Here is a 26,525-nt window from a genome sequence, read left to right on the forward strand (position 1 = left end):
AAATTGGGTTTAGGATCTTGGGTTTGGCCTAGGGTTGATAATGTTGATTGTAATTGATGTGCCACGAACTCTTGGCACATTTGATGCTTGAAAACTAAGAATTGATACTAGAATCGAGTATATTTATGTGGATATAATGTGTTTGGTAGTGTTTGTACAGGTGAAACAGATGGACGTGAAAGATGAAAGAAAAGAAGGTTGCTGATAACCAAATGCCAAATGAAGACCACGAGCACTTATACGAGTCGTGGTCCTTGTCACGAATCGTGGTGCTGGTCGTGAAGCTAAACCAGTGAATGGGCAAGGAAAAGTTGAAAAACGAACTGAACCAAGTGAAGAATACAGACGACTTCACGAGTCATGGTCCTCACAACGGCCCGTGGTGCATGTCATGGTAATGAGGCAATGAAGGGGCTTCAGAAGCTGAAAGATGTTGGAGCCAAGTGAAGACCACAGACACTTTCACGGGCCGTGGTCCCTATGACGGTCCGTGGTGTTGTCCGTAGTTCCCTTTCCAGTGTGATGACTTTGAAGACCCAACTTTGGGAAAGTCCAAGTGAAGACCACGGATACCCAGATGGACCGTGGTCTCTTTAACGGTCCGTCATGTTGTCCGTGATGCATGTTCTAGTGATCGAGTATTGCAAACCCAATTTTGGGGAGTTCCAAGGGATGACCACGGAGGGATTTATGGACCGTGAAGCCCTCGACGGGCCGTAGAAGTGGGCGTGAAGTCCCCGACATTTCAGTCCTACCTCGAGTAAGACTCTTTTTAAAACACTATTTTTAAATTAATTAGGTCGTTTTGTATGTTTTATTTTATCATTCATTGAACGACAAACAAGTTTCCAGAATTCATAGATTTTGATATTTGATTTCGGATATTGAATTAAGTTTGAAGTTCGGTTTTTCTAGTTTTCGAAATATCAAAGTGGTGGTTGATTTGCTTATTCTCATAAGTATTTTCTAACATGTTTTCATTATATGTTTCTAAACATTTATGTGAAATTATGAGTAGCTAAACACCACAACTGGGGTTGTGGGATCCATGACGGAATTCTAACTGTGATTTTGTAAAACTAGTGAAAGGCAATTTGTGGTTACAAATTGTAGTTTAGTTTTCGTTATTCATGTATTCTGATGAGTGCACGCATTAGGATGAGCATGTATCTGTCATTTGTTCGAGAGAAAAATGATAGTTAGGAAAAAACTAAACTAATCTAACTAAATGGTTTAAAGTTCGAGAGAAAAGAATCTTAACACCATTATAGGCGGGGGTAAATTGTGTAACACTCTAGGACCGAGATGACTTGAGTGAAGATTATCTAAGTAGACTAAGAAGTGTCAGATATAGTTAACTCGCATGTAATTTGTAGACGTAAGTTGCCTGAAACTCAATTACGGAAGAACGTTAGATGCAATGTTATGGGGAACACAATCCTAGTTTCAGTTAATTATTGAAACAACTTCAAAACTGATATCTTGTTCATTTTTTAATTAGAGTTACTTTACAATTTTGGCTACTAAAGCGTTAACGCTAAACCCAATTTTACTTTCAATAATTGTTTATTTAGGAAATAATAACGACATTTGAGTAAAATGCGATAGTGAAATCATTTTTGTAAAGAAATTCTATGTGGGATCAACCTCAACTCACATTGAGTTCTATAAATTGACTTCAACCATTTATATCTCTTAATTGAGGTGTAAGTTTGGACGTATCAAATTTTGGCGCCACAACCAGGGAATTTCAATTCAGAAGTGTTTTACTAGCTTTTATTCTAAGTGTAGTTAGATTTCCTAATTTTATGTATTGTTCTTTGTCTGTCTCTTTCAGGTGAGTTCGACAGTGTATGCCAAATACTAGGAGTAAAGGAGCTCCATTGATTCCTTATGACCTAGAACTTCGTAGAACTATTCAAAAAATCGTGAATGCACAAGAACTTGAGGCACAAAGACAGAGATTTGGATTGGAAGCTGAAACCGTCGCAAGAGGTGTTCAACCAAATGTTGTGAACAACCAACCTAGGATAGTGGACAAAAACATAGCAGTGGATGGAATCATTCCTCCCCATCGCCAACCAGTAGCTCCAATGGGTAGAGCATAACATCTAGCTCACATGATGTATGAGGAGTATGACTTAGACTTGGATGGAGCTGGAGCCATAGGAGCGATAGTGTTACCTGCACTACCTCCAAGTGTTAAATTCACAATCACCGGCACTATAATTCAACTGCTGAATCTGAAAGATATGTTTAGGGGTGCAACTAGTGATAATGTTAATCAACATTTGATGAACTTTGGGGCGATCTGCAAATCGCAAGAAATTCCTGGAGTTAGCCACACAACAATGAGACTGAGGTTGTTCCCATTGTCTCTTACTGGAGAGGCAACAAATTGGCTGAATGAGATGCATGATGACTCAATCAGGACTTGGACTGAACTGAATGAAGCTTTCCTGGAACGATTCTTTCCAGAATCAAAAGAGTTGCAAATGAAAGACGAGATAAGTGCCCATAAGCAGCTACCAGGAGAAGCGATGCATGATACCTGGTGGAGATTCAGCTAAAAGTTGAAGAAGTGTCCAAACCATGGTCTCACTGAGAGGCATCTAAAAGAGGCATTTTACAGAACCTTAAATTATGTTACTAAACTTGTTGTTGATGCAGTGTGTGGATGATCTTTTATGAGGAAGCCATTCTCAGAAAGCATGCAGCTGATGGACGAGGTGTCAAAGAGTAACATGTCATGGTACACCAAGGATGTAGAAGTAGGAGATCTTGGGTATACTTATGAACTTTCAGCTGAGCAAAGGAAGAGAAAAGAAGAAAGGGACCTAGACATGGTACACATGAGGACTCAAATAGATCGCTCACAAAGCATATTGTCGCCAAGTCTGAAAAGGTAAATGTTGTGGGACAGCAGAACAAGTATGAAGATCAGGACATCGATCTAGATGAGGAAGCTAACTACCTGGGCACTCAAGGAGGTCTCCAGAATTATAACTCGGGAAACCAGGGTTAGAATTCTGGAAATGCAGGTCAGAATTATTTTAGAAAAAGACAATATGATAGGCCAGAAAACAGAGAGAAGGGAAACTGGCAGAACAGAGATGGGTACAAGAATGATAGCAGTGGTGTGTATGCACCACCAGGTAATAGAGACCGAGCAAGTGGTAGTTCTAGTGGATCTAAGCTAGAAGACATGATGGTTAAGGTACTCCAAAAAGTTGAGTCAACTGATGCAGGGGCTAAAGAGATGAGAGGTGACTTCTCGAGTATGAGTCAACTGGTGGACTCTCACACCACCTCCATCAAGCAAATTGAGCAGCAGTTGGGGCAGCATTCAGCATCATTAAATCAGAGGAAGAAAGGGTCACTACCAAGTGACACAATCCAAAATCCTAAGAAGGACGGGCACTGCATGGCCATCGCCACCAGGAGTGGTAAGATTATTAATGAATCAATTTCTGCAGGTACTGAGAATGAACAGGTTGTGGATCAAGCTAGAAGAGTGGAGGTTGAAGCTGAACATGAAGATGACTCAGAGGATGCCCAGCCAATAACACAACATGCAAGAGGAAAAGAGAAAGAGGTTGAGGGAAACATGCCTTTACAGTAGATCCCAAGACCACCTCCTCATTTCCCTCAAAGGCTAAAAAAGAAAGCTGAAGATAGGAAGTTTGCAAAGTTCATTACCATGTTGAAACAACTTTCAGTGAACATACCGTTGGTGGAAGCCCTGGAGCAGATGCAAGGATATGCCAAGTTCATGAAAGACTTGGTTACAAAGAAGAAAGCTGTAAGTATTGATTTGACTAACGATGTCCATCATTGCAGCGCCATTGCTACCATATCTTTGGTTCAGAAGAAGGAAGATCCAGGTGCATTTACTATACTATGCACCATTGGATTAATCATATTTGCAAAGTCCTTGCATGATCTAGGAGCCAGTATCAACTTGATGCCTTTGGCCATCTACAAGCAATTAGGGTTAGGAATTCCAAGACCCACATCAAAGAAGTTAATGATTGCAGATAGGTCAGTGAAGTGGCCTCTGGGAATCCTATGTGATGTACTTGTAAAGATGGACACGTTTATCTTTCTGGCAGACTTTCTGATCTGGATTGCGAAGTAGATTTTGAGGTTCCCATTATTTTGGGAAGACCATTTTTTGCCACAGGACGAGCATTGGTAGATGTTGAGCGAGGAGAACTGAAATTCAGACTCAACAAAGAAAAGGTTAAGTTCAATATTTGAAGGTGAATGAAACAGCCACATGACATGAATGTAGTGTTTGTAGTAGAGGTTGTTAATAAAGAAGAAATGAGAGTACCCACAGAAGAGAGGATGGATGTTGAAACCGTAGCTGCAGTGCTGATGAACTTTAAAGCTGATTTCTGGTCTGACTATGTAGAGACTGTGAATGCTTTGCAGGGTATGGGAGCACACTCGTATGCTCCAAAGTAGTTGGACCCAGACTTGAAAAATAGGTTGAATCCTCCAGTAAAACCATACATTGAGGAGCCACCGATGCAGGAATTGAACAGTTACCCAGTCACCTGAGGTATGTACTTTTGGGAGCTAACAACACTTTACCTGTGATTTTGGCTACAGATTTGAATGATGAACAGGTTCAGGCTGTGATCAAGGTATTGATAAGGTACAAAAGGTCCATTGAGTGGACCATTGAGGATATCATCGAGATACCTCCAGGAATATGCACCCATAAGATTCAACTCGATGAGGACTGCATCCCAAGCATTAACACCAGTGGAGGTTAAACCCACCTATGCAAGAAGTGGTCAAAAAGGAGATCATTAAGTGGTTAGATACTGGGGTGGTGTACCCCATTTCTGATAGTCATTGGGTCAGTCCAGTGCAATGTGTGCCCAAAAAGGGAGGTATGACTGTGGTTGCAAACGCCAAAAATGAGTTAGTCCCGTAGAGACCAATCACTAGATGGCGAGTATGCATGGACTACAAGAAGCTGAACAAGTGGACTTTGAGATATCACTTCCCAATGTCTTTCATAGACCAAATGCTTGATAGGTTGGCTGGAAAATGGTGGTATTATTTCTTAGATGGATACTCTGGTTACCACCAGATATCAATTGCTCCTGAAGATCAAGAACAGACCACATTCACATGTCCTTATGCTACCTTTGCGTTTAAACGCATGCCATTTGGACTATGTAATGCACCAGCAACATTCCAAAGGTGTATGATGTCTATTTTCTCGAACATGGTGGAGGACACTCTGGAGGTATTTATGGATGATTTTTCAATGGTAGGTGATACTTTTGATGATTGTTTATTTAATCTTAGCAGGGCCTTACAGAGATGCGAGGAGGCCAACCTCAACCTAGTGTTGAACTAGGAAAAATGCCATTTCATGGTCAAGAAAGGAATTTTCCTTGGGCACAAGGTATCATAAAAGGGGATAGAGGTCAACAAGGCCAAAATTGAGGTGATTGAAAAGTTACCTCCACTGATCTATCTGAAGGGTGTTCGAAGCTTCTTAGGACACGCTAGGTTCTATAGGCGTTTAATCAAGGACTTCTCTAAGATTGCACATCCCATGTGTAGGCTTTTGGAGAAGAAGGTGAATTTGTTTTTGATGAGACATGTTTCAGAGCTTTTAAATGCCTAAAGGAGAAGCTAATCTCTGCCCCAATGATCAGTGGCCCAGATTGGGCCGAACCATTTGAGGTGATGTGTGATGCTAGTGGTACTGCTCTAGGAGTTGTATTATAGCAGAAGCGAAACAAGATGTTCCATCCGATTTACTATGCTAGTAAGTCACTGAATGGAGAACAACAAAATTACATAGTCACGGAACAGGAACTACTAGTTGTGGTGTACGCTTTTGAGAAATTCAGAGCATACTTGTTGGGCACTAAAGTGATAATTCACACAGATCATGCAGCTCTGAGATACCTTATGGCGAAGAAAGATGCCAAGCCAAGGTTTATCAGATGGGTGTTGCTTCTCCAAGAGTTTGACTTTGAGGTTAATGATAGGAGAGGTTGTGAGAACCAGGTAGCTGATCACCTGTCTAGGTTAGAGGCTGAAAAGAAGGAAAATCTGGAGTTTGAAATAAATGATGCATTTCCGGATGAGCAAGTATTAGCCACTACTCTTGATCTTATTCCTTGGTTTGTTGATTTTGCTAATTTTCTCGTTAGTGATTTGATGCCTGAGGGGTTGACATATCAACAAAAGAAAAGGTTCATGCATGATGTGGGTAAGTACTTTTGGGATGAACCTTATCTGTACAGGGTGTGCGCTGAAAACATCATTAGGCGATGTGTTCCTGAAGGTGAGATGTTGCATATTCTAGAAGCATGTCACTCCTCTCTTGTAGGTGTTCATCATTAAGGTGCTCGGATAGCCCGCAAGATACTTTATTGTGGGTACTACTGGCCCAGAATTCATCAGGTTGCGATGGATGTAGTGAGGATTTGTGATGTGTGCCAGCAACAATGAGCTATCTCTCGGCGCCATGAGTTACCCATGACACCTATCCTAGAGGTGGAGCTATTTGATGTGTGGGGAATCGACTTCATAGGCCCATTTGTGAGCTCCTATGGGAAGAAGTACATTTTGGTTGCAGTGGACTATGTTTCCAAATGGGTTGAGGTAGTTGCTTTGCTTGAGAATGATGGTAAGAGTGTTGCTGGTTTTCTGAAGAAGAATATCTTCTCAATGTTCGGCACACCCAGAGCTATCATCAGTGATGGTGGTTATCATTTCTGCAATACGGTATTCAGCTCTCTTCTGGCTAAATATGGAGTTAAACAACACAAGGTAGCAACACCTTATCACCTACAGACCAGTGGCCAAGTGGAGGTCTCCAACAGAGAAATTAAAGTAATTCTGGCTAAAACGGTGAATGCCAACAGGACAGATTGGGCACGGAAGTTAGATGATGCTTTATGGGCATATCGGATAGCTTTCAAGACGCCTATTGATATGTCCCTATATCAATTGGTGTGTGGAAAGGCATGTCATTTGTCGGTTGAGCTTGAGCATAAAGCACTCTAGGCTTTGAAGAAGCTGAACCTTAGTTAAAGCAAAACTACAAACCTGAGGTTGGATCAGATCAATGAGATGGATGAGTTCCGTCCTAGAGCCTATGAGAGGTCTGCACTGTATAAAGAGAGGATGAAGTTATATCATGACAAGCATATTGAGAAAATAAGCCTCACTCCTGGTGACTTGGTGTTACTTTTCTACACCAGACTTCATTTGTTCCCGGAAAAGTTGAGATCCAAATGGTCTGGATCTTTTAAGGTAACGCATGTGTTTCAGTCAGGTGCTATTGAGCTGGAAAATGATAAGGGCAAAAGGTTCAAAGCTAATGGCCAGCGAATCAAGGCATACTTGGGTGTTCCAGCGGATGTGAAGATTGTGGAGGAATGCAAATTTGATGAAGTCTGAGTAATCAAGTAGCCTATGTTGCGCCGCGACGTTGAAGTGTGTACTGCTTGGGAGGCAACCCAAGATGTAATTGTAGTAGGTATTTCCCTTTTTCTTTATTTTTCTTAGTTCTTATAGAGTCACTGTGTGTTGATGTGTGCAGGAGAGAATGAGTTAAAAAGTGCAGGAACTGGGTGCAGACTGCTCTTCACGGGCAGCCTCACGGACCGTGGTGCCCTTCACGGGCACTTTCACGGTCCGTCAATTTTAGCACTAACCTAAAGGATCTACTGGAATTTGCAAGAAAGGGTTCATGGTCCGTCATGATTTGTACGGACCGTCTAGCCTCTCGTGAACCACATGTAAGCACTTCGTCCCAAGTCAGTTCCATGGATCACTGGACGAACTGTGGTGACCTCACGGGCACTTACATGGTCCATTTTCTACAACCCAGTCCCACCAATACTCGACCCGACTCGCGATTGCATCAAAATTAAAAGAATCGGCTATATGATTCCTAAAGTGCCAAGGGTCGGGGTTTTTCATCTTAGTCTCTTCCATAACGGTTCTTCAAAGGTTTAAAATGGTTCCCATCATTCATAATTCCTAAATTTATCAAAGAATCAAAGCCCTAATCCTAAGTATCAAAAATATCAAGTTGAATTCACTGATCCATCTTGCTAAGCAAAACTTTCTTCTAAGTTCCAAGTAAGTTCTCTTATCACTTGAAATATGTTTAATCTTATATAAAAGTGAGTGTGAATTACTTCGATTTAATCAATATTAGCATGATTATGTGATGCACAACTTTGATTGGTATTGAATTGTTGTGGGTTAAGTTGAATTGGGTATAGTTTATTGTTCTTGTACATGGGTATTATCACAGTGTTTCTAAATTAGTTGTGAGTTTATGGGGGCAGTTGAATTCATAAAGGATAGTAGTGTTGTGTGGATACGTGTGGGTGTGATCCTGTGTAAAAATTGGAGTTTGGTGAATGTGGGGAAGAAGATGACTAAAGACTTGGCCAAATGTAAGACCACGATAGGTTTTACGGACCGTGGTTCACTCCACAGGCCGTGTAACTGTCCGTGAACAGTACTTGGTAAACCTCTTGTTACACACTGAGTTTGTGATAAATCCATGAGGGGTTTAACGGACCGTGGCACCTACCACAGCCCGTGGGAGCTTCCGTACAGTTTACTCATATTTTGTACAGTTTAATTTTGTACTTTTTCGCTATTTCATCTCTTGATTCCATGGCCCTTCCCAATGATAGATTGGGTGACGACATTTTTAAGGTAAGGTGTCATGATGTATTTACACAGGGGAAGTCTAAGTACCCGATAGTGTGTCATTTTATTGATTTGTGTAACTAATGAGTTTTGTAATTCTCAGGTACTATGCCTCATCGAAGAGAGAATGCAACCAAACCTGCCCCCATCACTGCTTCGTAATCTGAAGGTCATGACGACTCCGAATCTAGTAGTTTCGAGGTGAAAATAAATGTCACACCTGACGATCATCCACTTCGAGCTACTAGATCCACAACAGTGAGGGCAATCTTCCAGGACACTACTCCTCAATCTGAAGAAGGAGGTAGTAGTTCTGGTAACGGGGAGGACTCGGGAAGTAAATCAGAGGCTGCTTCTGGTAGCCAATCTGCTGATAATTTGGGGGGCAGTACAAAGTTTGAAAGTGACAGGAAGATGTAACCACCCCTCCACCTGTGATAAATAAAGAAGTTAAAACTAGAGTAAGGGAGGAGACAGATGCTACAGAGAATGATATAGAGATCACCACCGATGACACCATGGTGATGTATGTAAATATGCATGAACCTAATCCCACAGTGAGACAACAGTTGATTGATTGTTACCGCTCCATGTGGACTATCAACCAGTCTGAAGAATTCTTCAACAATGGCATTGTGAACAAAACTGGCGGCTTCAAGAAACGAGCAACCATGCCTGAGACTAGGGTGATGGTAGCTGATATCAAAGCATTCCCCAACATCTATTGGATATTTCAGCTTCATCAGTTTGAATGGATGGACAATGCAGCTGGAGAATACTCTAGCTACCTGGAAAGAGAGTTTTATTCATCTTATGCATCTACACTGATGAACTTTGTTGCAGAAATAGAGACTACGAAACGTGGACATAAAGGTATTGCTATTACCTTGGGTCCATTCAACTCAATTATAGTTTGGGGCAAATCAATAAATATTTCTGGGGCTACTATTAACAGAATGTTGCATGGCCCGGAATACTCTGCACCAGCGTCAGTTGGTTCTTTTGAGGGCAAACATCATGAGGTCACCAATGATACTACGATGGAGGATTAGAATTCTCGAGAGAGGGTTTTGCACTTGATTATGAAGCAAATTGCCAGAGATGGGGAGAATGCAGCTTGGGTCATCACAACTCCAACACTCATTACTGAAGCTTCACTGTCTTTTCCAGCCAAGGTTTGGTGGGCTGCCGTCCAGGCATAATTACGACCGACAGCTAATGATAACACTTTGTCCCCTTCCCTGGCTTCGTTGGTAGCATATTTTATGGTTGGTTACCCGGTAAATGTGGGGTGGATTATAGCGGCTGAGATGAGAGACAGGGCACTAAATGAGAGAGTCGGACTTCCATTTCCTTGTCTAATAGGGAAATTATGTCGACAAGTGAGCATTCCTCCAAATAGGCTGGTTGACAGATGGGATGAAACATTCAAACTCATCCAAGTTTCTAAGATCAAAGATGTCGCGAACCATCTCTTTGGTGTGAAATATGCAGTTATAGGTACCTTAGTTGTTGTCCCTCACGTACCAATTGAGATCCCACATGTAGATAGAGGTCCAGAACAAGGAGAGTCATCGCAGCCTTCCACAGAGGCACCACCACCTCCAACTTCAGTCTCCCAGGCTCCAGGTACCTTTGTCACTATCCCTATGCTATTTCTTGAGAAATTGGTTGCAGATCAGCGCCAAACCAGGACCTTGGTCGACCAGATAGTCAACAGGATGGCTCAACTGATACAGAGAAATGTGTTAGCTGTGAAGAATGAGCTTAAAGATGAGATGCGGAAGGAGTTGGATGTCTTAAAAGACAGGATAGATGGTTTGGAAAACCTTATCCAGGCTGCAGGATCAGTAGATGATGAAGAGTTCAAATCACAGTTGGCGGAGATGTGAACTCAGGTTGCTAAACTGGCTGAAAAGCCAGTACAGGTACCCACTCCAGTTATGCTAGATTGTTTAATACAACTGCTAAATCAAGCACCCTTCACTCAATCAATTGACGATCTCTGGGTGAACTACCCAAGAGTAAGTCCGGCAAGAGAAAACATAGAGCTGGAGAATCAAAAGATGAGATACCTACTGACCAGTACAGAGAGGAAAGAAGACAAGAAAAGAAATCCCGCAAGGCATCAGGAAGGCAGTTAGAGAAAAAAAAGCCCTTGAGCAACAACAATGAGATGCAATGTCACTTGGAGCTTCTAGTATCAGAGCACTTACCCCGACGAGTAGTAGCCTACCTAATTATGTGCTGAGTTTTGAGAGTGCACCCGTTAATAAGGGTGTCGATGTTGAGCCGACTACTGGCGCCTAAAGCGTCGTAGGTATGACTCCTCCTCACAACCCTGTTTTATTTTCTCTATTGACTTTGATGGAAAAGTCCTTTTTTTGGGAGTGGGTGGTGAGCAACATGCCATTCTAGCTGTTAGAATGAATGGAGGTTAACTCAGTGTTTACTGTGAAAAATGCTATGGTTTTGTGTTTTGTGTGTTGAACTGTGCAGCAGCGAGTCTGTTAAAAATGACTACCTAAATCTGAAATTTGATTGTTAGGATCTTTAGATGACATCTTAGATACTCACATGTTGACCATTGTTGGTCTGATAAAAAATTGGTGAACCAAGAAACTGGATGATGTAGTCCTGTGTCATATGTATGTGAGTGTTATTTGAAGTCTAACACTAGGAGCAGAAACTAGTACTTGCCCGAGTAGTCTTTCTTAAGTCTGAAAATAACCGAATAGGAAAGGATAGTAAGCCATTTTTGTAAGCCAGTAAAAAGCCAAAAAAATAGAACTACAAAATAAAAAGATTACCACTTGAACCCGATTTGAGCCTAAAAGTCAGTTTTTGTTCTTATCCAGTAAATATCATATCCTTTGGTTTTCGAAGATACGATGTCACAACTCAGGCCAAAAGCCAAAGTTGAGGGTGATTGCAATCCGAGCAGAAAGAATAAGTGAAAAAGAAGGTTCAACCAGTAGCGGAGTGCATATAAAAAAAAGTAAAAAGTGTGAAGAAAAGAAAAAGAAAAAGAAAATAATGACGGTTGGGATGTGCTGAAATGAAGTAAAACAGGAAATCGCTCAGAAAAGAGTGGTGTGCAAACAAAACTTTGGGAAACCAAGGGACTAGTCACTCATAAACCCAAATATCCATTCCCTAGCCTGAGACTATGTTACAATCCAATAAAGCCCTACAGTGATCCTATTCCGGGTGTTTGAAAGATAGAGCGTAGAAAGCAAGGGCAAGCCTATGGTAGTTTGTTGCTAGTGTCAGAAGTTCTTTCAGAGTGCGAGCGTAGTATTTAGTCCCAAATTATCATGAGTGATGGGCTTCTTTAGTGTGAGGACACATTGATTACATTTGAGAGTAGATTGAGTTAGCTAATAATTCACGGGCATAACCATGATTGATTGTAAGTAATGAGATGTCATAGATTGATCCTTGCATGTTAGATTCATGGTTTTGGATATAAAGTATGTTTAAATGGCTGCTGCGTAGTTTCAAAAGTGTTTGAATGATTTGAGGGCTGAAAATATTGTTTTCTCATCACTTGAGAACAAGTAATGGTTCTAAGTTGAGGGTGTTGATGTGCCCTAAACTCTTGGCACATTTGATGCTTGAAAACTAAGAATTGGTACTAGAATCGAGTATATTTATGTGGATATAATATGTTTGGTAGTGTTTGTACAAGTGAAACAAGTGGACGTTAAAGATGAAAGAAAAGAAGGTTGTTGATAACCAAATGCCAAGTGAAGACCACGGCACCTATACGAGTTGTAGTCACGAACTGTGGTGCTGGTCGTAAAGCAGAACCGGTGAACGGGAAAGGAAAAGTTGAAAAAGGAACTGAACCAAGTGAAGACTACAGACGACTTCACGAGTCGTGGTCCTCACAACGGCTCGTGGTGCATGATGGGTAATGAGGTTGTGAAAGGGATTTAGAAGCTGAAAGATGTTGGAGCCAAGTGAAGACCACGGACACCTTCACGGGCCGTGGTCCCTATGACGGTTTGTGGTGCTGTCTGTAGCCCCCTTTCCAGTGTGATGACTTTGAACACCCAACTTTGGGAAAGTCCAAGTGAAGACCACGGACACCCAGACGGACCGTGGTCTCTTTAACGGTCCGTCATGTTGTCCTGATGCATGTTCCAGTGATCGAGTATTGAAGACCCAATTTTGGGAAGTTCCAAGGGAAGACCACGGAGGGCTTCACGAACTGTGAAGCCCTCGACGGGCCATAGAAGTGGGCATAAAGGTCCCGACATTTCCGTCCTACTTCGAGTAGGACTCTTTTTAAAACACTATTTTTAAATTAATTAGGTCGTTTTGTATGTTTTATCTTTTCATTCCTTGAACGACAAACAAGTTTCCAGAATTCATAGCATTTTGATTTTTTTATTTCGGATATTGAATTAAGTTTGAAGTTTGGTTTTTCCGGTTCTTTAAATATCAAAGTGGTGGTTGATTTGCTTATTCTCGTAAGTATTTTCTAACATGTTTTCATTATATGTTTCTGAACATTTATGTGAAATTATGAGTAGCTAAACACCACAATTGGGGTTGTGGGATCTATGACGAAATTCTAACTGTGATTTCGTAAAACGAGTCAAAGGCAATTTGTGGTTACAAACTGTAGTTAGGTTTTCATTATTCATGTATTCTGATGAGTGCACGCATTAGGATGAGCATGTATCTGTCATTTTGTTCAAGAGAAAAATAATAGTTAGGAAAAAGCTAAACTAATCTAACTAAATGGAGTCAAAGTTCGAGTTCGAGAGAAAAGAATCTTAACACCATTGTAGGTGAGGGTAGATCGTGTAACACTCTGGACCGAGAGGACTTGAGTGAAGATTATCTGAATAGACTGAGAGGTGTCAGATATAGTTAAATCACATGTAATTTGTAGACGTAAGTTGCCTAAAACTCAATTATGGAAGAATGTTAGATGCAACGTTATGGGGAACACAATCCTAGTTTCAGTTAATTATTTAAACAACTTCAAAACTGATATCTTGTTCATTGTTGAATTATAATTACTTTACAATTTTGGCTACTATAGCGTTGACGCTAAACCCAATTTTACTTTCAGTAATTGTTTATTTAGGAAATAATAATGACATTTGAGTAAAATGGGATAGTGAAATCATTTCTGTAAAGAAATTCTTTGTGGGATCGACCTCAACTCACGTTGAGTTTTATAAATTGACTTCGACCATTTATATCTCTTAATTGAGGTGTAAGTTTGGACGTATCAGTAATCTGGGTAATTAGGCCTCATTTATTGATCCTTGCATTAATTTGTTGGTTTCTGACCACAAACAAGTGGAAAGAATCCGGAAAGGGAAGAATCAAGTTTCTTAGGAGGATTTAAGCTTGGTTTCGAGGTAGGTGATGGTTTGATTTCATGTTTTGCGTGATGTATGTTGGTATTTTAATGCATGTATGTATGTGAATGAAGACTTGTTGATCACACCTAATGAAATTGAGTATGAACGAATGATTGTATGCCATGAATCAACACTTGGTTGTATGATTACGGGAATGTACATTGTGATTGTGGCTTGTTGAATGGATTGGGTGTCACATTTCGACACACTAACTAGGATCGAATGTCACGTACCGACAAACATATTTGATCGGGTGTCACGTTTCGACACACTAACTTGGATCGGGTGTCACGTTTTGACATACTAACAGTTTGGGTATGGGTTCCATGAGAGGACCATTGAATTGGGTTCCATAAGAGAACTTTTGATTTGTTATATCTACTTGTTATTGAGAATGTGGAATCGTGCATTGCTCCTGAAATGATAATCGATGTGTATATATATTATGTGCATGTATGTGTTTATTTTGTTGTATTTCTTATATATGTTGTACTTATTGGGATAGCCTCGTGATCCTACCAGTACACTGTGGTTTTGTACTGATACCGCACTTGCTCTTTCTTTGTTGAGTACAGAGCATCTTCAGACGGCTACTGACAGACCTTGTTTAGGAGATCAGTGATCAAGATCGGATTCAAGGGTAATCCAATTCTTTTAGGCTACCATGGAGTCCTTCTTATTGTTTAGTCCGTTCAGTTTGGACTTAGACATTGTTTAGATATTTCTTATGTTAGTTGGGGTTGTACCCCTTTTTCTTAGACTTGTTGCACTTTAGATGTTTTGGTACAATGACTTTCCGGTTCTAGGGGTTGAATTTCCGCATTAGTTATGTTTCGTTGTTTTAGTTGAACCCTTGGAGTTCATGGGGACTCCATTTTTATTGTCATTTAAACCTGTTTCCGTATCTTTAAATGCCTAGTTTTTTGCTAAGTTGTTTAGTTTGGGTTGTAGTGATAGTTCTCCCACCGGAGGGTTGTGTGGGTGTCAATCGCGACGGTCTGGGTCGTGACAGAAGGAGGGAGTATCTTTTTAATGAGTCCAGAATTTATTTAAGTCATAAAGAAATCAAATTGACCCAAATAACCCACAATTCTAGAAAGTAACTAAAATAAACTTAGTGTAGATTTTTATTCCGTTTTATCCAAAAATATAAACGACAAATGTTAGTCTTTTAAAGTAGACATATCTTAACATAAAACAGAACCTTTTTCCACTTTATAAAGTGTAAGAAAAGAAAAAAATTAGTTTTACAAAAAAGATTTTTTTTTTCCGTTTGACATTAAATTGTGTCTCTTTATACAGTTTTGCAGTGTTTGTCACACAATTATATTGATTTGACATATTATAAAAACGGAAAAAAATATTACATTATATATATTTATTTTGTTTAAACTCAAACTCCTTTAAGCTCTATTTAAGGATGCTCATAAATAGCACCTTCAATATCTTCGATCTTCTAGTTATCTTCATTTCAATCACAAAAAAATGTCTTTTGAACCAAAAGTTAAAGTTTCAAATTATTGGGATGGTGAGATTATACATGAAGAAAATACCATTCATAATAGTTGTCCTCCCAAATACAAAGCTAAGTATTCACTTAATATTCGATATAGAAAATTTCTTTCATCAATTTATAAAAGAATGGGTATAAATAGTACTGATTATAATTTGCTTATAGTTGAAAAATACCCTACTTCTTTTTTATCGCAAGGACAAATAAATTTTGGAGAGTGAATTATCTATAATGATGAATCGGTGATCGACCTTTTGAGGGTTTCCAACAACTACACAGATCAATCAAGTTAACAATCTATGTTAGGAAGGATTCTAAGACTAGTCAACGACGTTCTCCTTTAGCGATCGATGTCCATCCTCAATTAGAAAATCATAATAGCCCTGATGGATTCACCATAACTCAATCCAGTGATTTTCCTTACATGACCCATTACCAAAATATTCTTACCAATCAATATGATTTTGATTTCAACGAAACTATCAATGAAAGTTACTGATAATACTCAATAATTATATTTTTTATGAAACATAATTTTTCTTACACTTTATAAAGTGTAAGAAAAAGTTACAATTTATAAAGTGGATAAAAAAGTATCACTTCTTTCTTTATAATAGATCTTGACCTAGTTGTCACGTCCCGAGGCTACTCCCTGATGTAAACACGGGACCTAGGATCACGAGTGACCCCAAGCATACTAAGAGATTACTGAATAAAATGTACTATGTGGAAGCTTAATATCACAATTAACTGTAAGTAGGGAATACCCAATACTAATCTGATTATATAAAAGACTATGAGTTTAATAACAACTGGAAGATCAAACTCAAAACTAAAGCTAAATCCAATGTTATGTCTGAAAAAGCCTCTAACTTACTAAATTTGTTGGGACATCCCCCCCACCCTCCCCCCGCTAACTCTAGCAAATTTGAAACTGAAATGAAAAGACTAAATCTGACGAAAACATATCTATTGTCCTCGAAGTATGAGGACTCACCACTAAAGTTGTTGAAGTGTAGATCGAGAACCGATCTATGCGTGATCTGGATGCTGAGTACTTGAACCTACATCATGAAAGGATGTAGCACAAAGTATGCGTCAGTACTTGGAATGTACTAAGCATGCAGGATATAGAGTATAGCTGAATAAATTACATAACTGAACAAAGTAATCTTAGGCGTATTTATGCGCCTAATAACCAATTCATGTCATATATAGCTAAGTTTGAGAGCAAATTCCTAATCGAAACTGAAATTTTAGAGTCCATCGATTGTATTTCCTCTAACCAATATGATTAGATGTTTTAGGGTGAAAAGCAAAGAAAATAGAGCGAAAAAGGACACCATGCAAAAGGTCGGAGAATAGAAGTCAAAGTTGCAAAGGAGAATGGCCAAGAAGCTGGAAAAATACACTATGAGGGAGCAACTCCACGTCGCGGAGCTGAAACCAACGTGTGGAAAACAATTTAGCTTAACAGTGGAGTGCGCAATGGGAGAGCATCGCGGAGTGGACCAATTTGTTCACAATGTGCAGCGAGGGAACAGGTCCACGTCGTGGATGACACTGACCTGGACGCCAGATTTTCACCACGTGTTTTTATTTTAGACTATAAATAGCCCAACTGTATTATTTTATTATTATTCAGTTTTTGAGAAACGGGAGAACACGATTTGGGCGATTTTGCTGATTATCTCTAGGGCTTTTCTTCTACTCTTTCATTTTGGTAAACACTTTCATGATCCTTACACATTATTTGATGATGATTCATGCTATGAGTAGCTAAATTCCCTTATTCTAGGGTTGTAGCTGCGAAAAATGACATAATAGTATTTACTTCTAGCATGAGATGAGTTTTCTTATTATTTACGTGTGCATTCTTGTTTAACTATTTTAATGATTGATCAACATTAAAATAAATCCATTGTCCTCTATTGAACTCGGAAGACGAACAGAGGGATAGACCAAGGAGTGTGAGAAACGTGTTCATTCTAGGGTAAAACTTAGAGTGTTTCGTATATAGGATATGAGTACACCTATATGCCTCGTTTGGTTAATGTACAGGATGATATCTTAGTGCTTCGTGATTGGTTCATGCCTATTTCCGCTCAACGATGTAGTTAGGTTGTCATTGGTGGTAGGCGATTAGAGGTCGAGAGACCATGATCATAATTTCAACTTTGTGAATCAATAATAAGGTTAATTTGTCGAATGTTGGAGTAATTTATTATTATGTTTGAAATCGGTGCATGTTACAACCCTGGAATATTTTCCAAATTGTGAAATCCCCTTTTTGTAATTGATTTAAGTGTTAGTACTTAATATTTGCAACTATTTAACTTAGATAATACAAACAAATTTTGAAATTGTCTGTCGCACAAGTAAATTTATTTTAGTTACAACAAAGTTAGTGTTTGTTGATTTGAAGTCTTTTGGGTTCGATAATCCGGCTCAAAAGAGTCGTTGTACTACTTCAGTGACCACGTGCACTTGTGTGTGTGTCTGAACGCAACACAAAGAATATTGAGCAATAGCATAATCTGAACTGAATGTAAATGTTGGGATATACAGAAGGCTGAACTAAATGCAATGACCAAATACTAATTTTGAACATGACATACTTAGACTGAATGCTGAAATATAATTGAAAACCTGGTTGAATGCACTGAAGTCTGACTGTGGGAATTACTATTAACGGACATAAAACCACGTGAGCTAAACGTGAAGTCTGATGTATACGCCCCATCAAAAGGACCCAATATACCTTGCCAAGGGTATAAAGGCATGAATGGTGTGATCACTAAAGATGATGCCCAACAGAGGGGAGTGATAAACCTACGACACATAGTTTTGGGACTATGAGGATACGTTGATCCCTAGTCCAACTCGGTCTAAGCCTACTCCCAACTAAAATGTGTATGACACAACATAACTGAATTTATGGATAGCTCAATGTTCTTACATGTAAAATATGAGAATGCAACATTTAACTACTGACAATGAAACATTCGTAACTGGAGCATGTATATCTATTTAAACTGACCTAGCAAGTGTAATTCATGAACTAAAAGAATCTACACAATTAGGGTTCTAAAATTCATGCAAAGAACTAAGCAACGATTTCATGAAAACATGATAATCTGATTAGGAACACTATAACAGCTAATTCACAATAATTCTCCAAGGTTTGAAAAACCCTAGGTCTAAACATGATATAGAGAATAAAAAATATGACTGAATTCTAGGGACCTAGTGGATGAAAGGAATCCACTAATGAAATTCCACATACTTGGTAACGAAATCTATAGAGAAATCCTTCGATTTGGAGTTCATTCATCACTTAAATATTATAGTTATTACCTTAATGATTAATTATATCATTGTCTACAATATCAAGCTGACATGTCAAATGTGAATATTTAACTAAATGGTATCACGTAGAATTAATACTTTTTTTATGAATCTAATACTATATACATTTTTTAACAGTAAATTTGATAGTCTTTTAAGCAAAACTTACACTTGTGAAATTGACTCTAGAGTCCAAACTATGCACTTCTAGGCAACTGGGAAAAAAGGACATCAACCTAGGAAAGGAATTGATTTAAGACCATGTGAATGCCTTACTGTTTTGTCATCTCTAATGGGATTGAATTATTTTTGGAACATGTTTAGTATTGCTATTGGGAGGTCAAAAGTATTTTTGGCAAATTCTTAAAATTGCTTTTAAATGAAAGTAGAATCGATTTTTCTGATGTTGAAAAGAAGCTAAAAATTTCTTCTTCTTCAAAAAGCAGAAACAGAAAATAATACATGTGGTTGTCAAAGAAAAAAAGTGAAAGACAGAGGCAAGCAAAAGCTACATGAGAAGTGATTGTCACGACCCAGCCCGTCGTGATTGGCACCCACACTAACCCTCCGGTGGGAGAACCATTGCTACAGCCCAACTAAGCAACTTAACGAAAAAATAAACATTTAAAGATACGGAAGAAGGTTTAAATGATGGATAGAAATGGAGTTCCCATAAACTCCAAAGGTTTTAAATAAACAATTAAACAAACTATTGCGGAAGTCAACCCACAGAACCTGAAAGTCATTGTATCAAAACTCTACCAATCAACAAGTCTAAGGAAAGAGTGTGCAACCCCGGAACTAAACATACGAATAAATCTAACTATAGAGTCTGAGTATGAAAAGAATGGACTAAACAATAGAGGACCCATGGCAGCCTGGAAGAACTGGCTCACCCTTGAATCTGGTCTCGATCAGTGATCTTCTAACTGAGCTCTGTCAGTAGCCGCCTGAAGATGCCTTGTACTCAATAAAGAACGAGCAAGTGCAGTATCAGTACATAACCACATAGTACTGGTAGGATAACGCGGCTACTCCAATAAGCGAAATATAAGCAGGAAATTACAACACAGTAAACACATATACAGAATACATAGTTCAATAAGCTTTTCAAGAGCAATATACAATTTTCCGCTATCAATGACAGGTAAATTTGAACATAATAATCACAAGTGGTTCTCTCATGGAACTCATACCCAAATTGTTAGTGTGTCAGAACGTGACACCCGATCCAATGTATGTGCCAAAATATGACACCCGGTCCAATATATGTGTCGGAACGTAACACCCGATCCAATCAGCACAACCGCAATCACAACCACACTATAATTTATAATACATATAGTCACATAGTCAAGTAATAGTTCATGACATGTAGTTGTTCGCACATAATCATTTCATTAGATTCGATTCACATTTCACGATTCACATACACGTATGCATACAATGAAGTAATTATTCAGCATATATCACACAAACAGGAAATCGAACCATTACCTACCTCGAAACCAAGTTTGAATCCTCTTAAGAAACTTGAGCTTTCCCTTTCAAGATTATTTCCACTTGTTCTTGGTCTAATCAAAAGTAATTAACGCAAGGATCAATAAACAAGGCCTAATTTACCCAGATTATAATCTAACTATCAATCCAAGGCCAAACCCAAGATCCTAATATTCAACTAGGGTTTTTCCCACCATCAACTTCAGGCCAAAACCCTCTCCCAATGATAATTACTCAAGATTCTAAGTCTTAGGAATCGAAATACATATTAAAGGAGTAATTTCCTTACTTTTAGCACTAGAAGTCATGGAAAACTGTCAAGAATCTCCCTGAATCGTCTCCTAGCTCTCAAGAATGAAGTTTTGCATAAAATAACAATTTTGGGGTTTTCCTCGACTCTAGTTCGCGACTGGCCCACCACGGCAGACCTCATCCCGCCATAGCGGCCCTTCCCTGGCGGGATTAATCCCACCCTGGAGACTTGCACGGAGACAGAAGCTCAGAGTTTGAGTTATAAGCTACCATTTCACAACACATCTTCAACCCGAGACGTTCTAAAACTACTCTTTCACGCCAAGGTCAGGTTCAGGAGTTTTATTCGCCCGAATTAGATTTAATAAATCCGTATATGCTCCTTAATGTCTTGGCTATCCACTCATGTGATCAAATTCATAATTAAACCCCTCATTCATTACCAGATTTCCCTAGACCTCACCTGACTCAGATTTCATCCAAGTCTAGCCTAGGTTAGAAATTTCCAAGTAATTACTCAAAAGTTTTCTGGCCCAAATTATTTCTCCATTGGCTTTTCCATAATGATGGAAACAGGTCATTACAATAGATACCAATTTACCCATCACTCTTCTCCGAGTGATAAACTAGGAAAAACTGGCTAAGGTAAGAGTAGAGTAGTACCTAAATCATTGAATAATTGGGGATACTTGTCTCGCATATCCTTCTAGGTTTCCCAAGTAGCTTCCTCAACTGGACGATGCTTTTATTGAACTTTCACGGACTTTATCTCCTTGGTCCTCAACTTTCGGACATCACGAACAAGAATTGCAACCGGTTCCTCCTCATACTAAAGGTCTTTGTCTAACAGAACTGAGTCCCACTTTATGATGTAATCTACGTCACCATGATACTTCTTCAACATGGACACATGAAACACTAGATGAACCCAGATAGGCTAGGCGGTAAAGCCAACCTATAAGTCACTGGCCCTACACAGTCAAGAATCTCAAATGGCTCGATGTAGCAAGGACTAAGCTCGCCCTTCTTGCCGAATCTCTTCACCCATTTTCATGGGTGAATTTTTTATAAGAACTTGTTCACTAGCTTGAAATGCCATACTTTGCGGTCTGCATACTTTTTCTGTCGACTCTGGGCTGCTAGAAGCTTAGCTTGAATACTTCTCACCTTATCCTAAGCATCTTTCACCAATTCAACCCCTAAGGGTTTCACATCTCCAACCTCAAACTACCCTATAGGTGATCTATATCCCTCTCATAAAGTGCCTTGAAAGGTGCCATGTCAATGCTGGAGTGGTAACTGTTATTATAGGAGAACTCACACAAAGGTAGGAACTTATCCCAATGCCCTCCAAAGTCAATCACACATGCCCTCAACATGTCCTCTAACACTTGAATCACTCTCTCTGACTTCCCGTCCGTCTGTTGATGGAAAGTTGTGTTAAAAGTGAGTTGAGTGCCCAACTTCTCATGCAATTTTCCCCAAAACTTGGATGTGAACTGCGTACCACGGTGTGAGATGATAGAAAGGAGCACCCTATGCAGCCTCACTATCTCTTTCACATAAACTTTAGCCAACTGCTGAGCATTATAGTCTATTCTGATTGGAATGAAGTGGGCTTACTTAGTTAATATGCCAACCACTACCCAAATGGAATCAAACTTACTCAAGGTCTTGGGGAGACCAACCACAAAATCAATAGCTATCCTCTCCCACTTCCATCCACGAATTGACATTCGCTGAAGCAAACCTGCATGTCATTAGTCCTCATACTTTACCTGCTGACAGTTTTGGCACTTAGCCACAAACTCAGCTATGTCTTTCTTCATGTCAGGCCACCAATAAAGCCGTTTCAAGTCTCAGTACATCTTGGTCACACCCGGATGAATGGAATACCGCGAACCATGAGATTCTGTCAACATCTTCTAAATCAAGTCATATACTCGGGGAACACAAATTCTTCCTTTAAAACTGACCACACCACCCACGTCAAGAGTCGCATCTTGTGCCTTGCCAGACACTGTCTTCTTTTTGAGCTCATTCGAATTCTCATCCTCAAACTGTTTGGCCTTGATCTCCTCAATAAATGTGGGCCTAACCTTAATGCTGGCTAATATCCCACCCTTCTCTGAGATCCCCAACTGCATGAACTTAGACTTCAAGGTTTGAATCTCCTTGGCCAAAGGTAACTTGGACACACCCAAGCAAGCTAGACTACCATACTCACCGCCTTCCAGCTTAATGTGTCTGCCACCACATTAGCCTTACCCGAATGATACTGGATGGTAACATCATAATCCTTGAGTAACTCCATCCACCTTTGATGTCTTAAATTCAAGTCCTTTTGAGTGAATACATGTTGTAGACTACGATGGTCAGTACACGCCTCACACTTGACACCATAAAGGTAATGCCGACAGATCTTAAGGGAAAACACTATCGCTGCCAACTCTAAATCATGTGTCGAATAGTTTCTCTTATGCACCTTCAGATGTCACGATGCATAAGCTATGACATTTTTATCCTGCATCAACACAACATCCAAATGTGAAGCATCACAACAAACAATGAAATCTTTACCTTCCACCGCAGTGCCAGAATAGGTGATGTGGTCAGAAGAGCCTTGAGCTTTTGGAATCTCTCTTCACATTTGTCAGCCCAATCAAAAGGCACTTCATTTTGGGTCAGCCTTGTTAAATGTGTGGTGATAGAAGCGAAAAATTTCACAAACCTTCGATAGTAGCTAGCGAGTCCCACGAAACTCCTAACTTCCATCACAGAGCTAGGCCGGATCCAGTTCTTGACTGCTTCGATCTTTTAGGGATCTACCATTACCCCTTCCCTTGAACCACATTCCCCAAAAAGGCAACTGAATCCAACTAGAACTCACACTTGGAGAATTTGGCATATAATTTCTGTTTTCCAAGGACACACAAAACAATACGAAGATGGTCGGCATGCTCTTCATTGCTCTTAGAATAAACCAAAATGTCATCAATGAAGACTATAACAAAAAAATCCAGGAATGGTTTGAACACACCATTTATCAAATTCATGAAGGCTTCAGGCGCATTGGTCAAGCCAAATGATATCACTAAGAACTCATAGTGCCCATAGCAGGTCCTGAATGTTGTTTTGGGTACATCCTCAGGCCTAATCTTTAACTATGGTAACCTGACCTTAGGTCAATCTTAGAGAAAACTGATGCACCCTGCAATTGGTCAAAAAGATCATATATCTGAGGTAACGGATATTTATGTCTAATGGTGACCCTATTCAACTGCCGATAGTCTATGCACATCCTCATACTACCATCCGTCTTCTTAACAAACAAGACAGGAGCACCCCATGGGGAAGCACTAGGAGGATGAAACCTTTTTCAAGAAGCTCCTGAATTTGAGCTTTAAGCTCTCTTAATTCCACCGGAGCCATGCGATAAGGAGAAATGGAGATAGGGCGAGTGTCTGGTTCCAAGTCAATGCAGAAATCTATATCCCTATCCGGAGGCATACCATGCCAATCGGTAGGAAACACTTCTTTGAACTTAGACACTATGTGAATAGACTCAATAGAGGGAGACTCAGCATCAACATCCCGAATATGAGCCAAATATGATAAACACCCCTGCCACACCAGTTTCCTAGCTCGAACGAAATATATGACCTTAGCTGACTTAGGTTTGTACACCATTCCCACTCTAACTTTTCCCTACCCGAGATCTCTAGAGTCACAAACTTAGCATTACAGTTAAGCACAACAGAATAGGGGGACAACCAAGTCATGCCTAAGATTATGTCAAAGTCAGTCATATCCAGAATCACCAAGTCAACCCAAAACAAAACAGGACAAGCACGATACAAATGGGTGACTATGACAGACTCTCCAACTGGGGTAGAAACACGGATAAGGGCATCAAGCACATCACAGACCGCATCAAATCCCAAGGAAAACTGAACTGTGATCACTGCATCAGACACTTTAGCCTTGGTCTTACCCAGAAAGGCATAGCATTGTGCCCTGTCATCTTGACGGGTAACCTTCTTGCCTGGCGGCACTGCTCCCCTACATGTATTACCATTTCCCCAGCCTCCACAACATCGCTAATTTTCTCCTCGCCCACCTTGTGGACATCCTCTTCCATTACTACCACTGCTCGCTGGTACCATTGTTCTAGTCTGCTGCTGCATAGGGTCAGACATGCATGGATGGGGACAATCTCTCCTCATATGTCCAGGTTCTCCACAATTATAACACACTTAATAAGTTAACCAAGTAAGCATAGTTGCTATTGTAATAGTCGTATCATGACCCTCTTTGATATACACTCAATCTAAGAAATCGTAGTAGAGATTCTAACCTCAATTGTCATAACATAATTTCATCATTTACTAAGCAACCCATACATGTTATGACAACAATACTAAATGCATTTTCCAAGGTAATGGTGTTCATTATCTAGCCGTTCCTTACAAAACTTCTTGAATGTTGTCACCTTGGCAAAATCTTCTGACTTCACCCCCTTCTACCTCCGTAAAAAATCAACCATTTCCTAAAAAGATTTTGCTGAAGTAGCCACCTATAAGCTTGAATTTGCAAATCTGACCTTAATTCTTTCACAAAGCGATGAATTTGCTCTTTTAGACTGAAGCAAAGTGGAGTACCATATTTGGATAAAACACAAAATTTGGCCTTATAGGCTGCAACAAATATATTATGCTGCTCTATATTCAGGTACTCATCTCTCCTCATATTCCTCAAAGTTCAGGGTATATACTTCTCCATAAAGAAAGTTATAAAATGTTTCCCAAGTCATGAGTAGTGCATTTACTAGTCGGCACTCAACATGAGACAACCACCACATTTTGGTATCTCTCTTGAACTGGTATAACATAAATTCAACACCAAATCATTTTACCGTATCCATCTTATGAAGCAAATCATGACAATCAATAAGGAAATCATAAGCATCTTCAGATTCAGTACCTACGAATAATGGGGATTTCAACTTTAAGAACTTAATAAAAATATCATGTTAGTCACTAGTCTTTACATACCCACATTGAATCGGGGAAACATGCTAATTTGGAAGGACGCATCCTCTCTTGCTAGTGTTGGTGTTACCACTTCTGTTGCTCTAATTCTGTCCATATAGTGAAGGATGAAAGATATCAATTTGTATCACCTAGATACCAATTGGAATCAAGTCATAGCACGAAGAGAGAAAATGACAGAGAACTTTCCTAAAGTCCTGTAGCCTCTCAAAGAAAAGTACAGACCTCTCTGTACCGTTTCGTAAGACTCTACTAGACTTATTATGGTACAACGAGATCAATGAACCTAGGGCTCGGATACCAACTTTGTCATGACCCAGCCCACCGTGATTGACACCCACACTAACCCTTCGGTGGGAGAACCATTACTACAACACAATTAAGCAACTTAACGAAAAATAAAACATTTAAAGATACGGAAGCAGGTTTAAATGATTGATAGAAACAGAGATCCCATAAACTCCAAAGGTTTTAAATAAACAATTAAACAATTTATTGCAAAAGTCAACCCCTAGAACCTGAAAGTCATTGTACCAAAACACTACCAATCAACAAGTCTAAGGAAAAGGGGTGCAACCCTGGAACTAAACATACAAATAAATCTAACTATAAAGTCTGAGTCCGAAAAAAATGAACTAAACAGTAGAGGACCCATAGCAGCCTGGAAGAACTGTCTCACCCTTGAATCTGGTCTCGATCAGTGATCTCCTAACTGAGGTCTGTCAGTAGCCGCCTGAAGATGATATGTACTCAACAAAG

General features: G+C 39.6%; 2 protein-coding genes across 2 annotated transcripts; both read left to right on the forward strand.

The window, feature by feature from the left end:
- The first annotated feature begins 3,700 nt into the window (after nucleotides 1-3,700).
- On the forward strand, nucleotides 3,701-4,784 carry LOC125821699 (uncharacterized). The gene is made up of 4 exons (XM_049501085.1): nucleotides 3,701-4,041; nucleotides 4,113-4,194; nucleotides 4,276-4,438; nucleotides 4,540-4,784. The coding sequence occupies exons 1-4, from the start codon at nucleotides 3,701-3,703 to the stop codon at nucleotides 4,782-4,784; spliced, it is 831 nt and encodes a 276-aa protein (XP_049357042.1).
- A 988-nt stretch (nucleotides 4,785-5,772) lies between these two features.
- Nucleotides 5,773-7,443, forward strand: LOC125821700 (uncharacterized). The gene is made up of 3 exons (XM_049501086.1): nucleotides 5,773-6,322; nucleotides 6,617-6,993; nucleotides 7,105-7,443. The coding sequence occupies exons 1-3, from the start codon at nucleotides 5,773-5,775 to the stop codon at nucleotides 7,441-7,443; spliced, it is 1,266 nt and encodes a 421-aa protein (XP_049357043.1).
- The last annotated feature ends 19,082 nt before the right edge of the window (nucleotides 7,444-26,525 follow it).

Source organism: Solanum verrucosum, unplaced genomic scaffold (assembly GCF_900185275.1).
Source record: "Solanum verrucosum unplaced genomic scaffold, falcon-dt-bn FXZP01000213.1, whole genome shotgun sequence".
Lineage (NCBI taxonomy): Eukaryota > Viridiplantae > Streptophyta > Magnoliopsida > Solanales > Solanaceae > Solanum > Solanum verrucosum.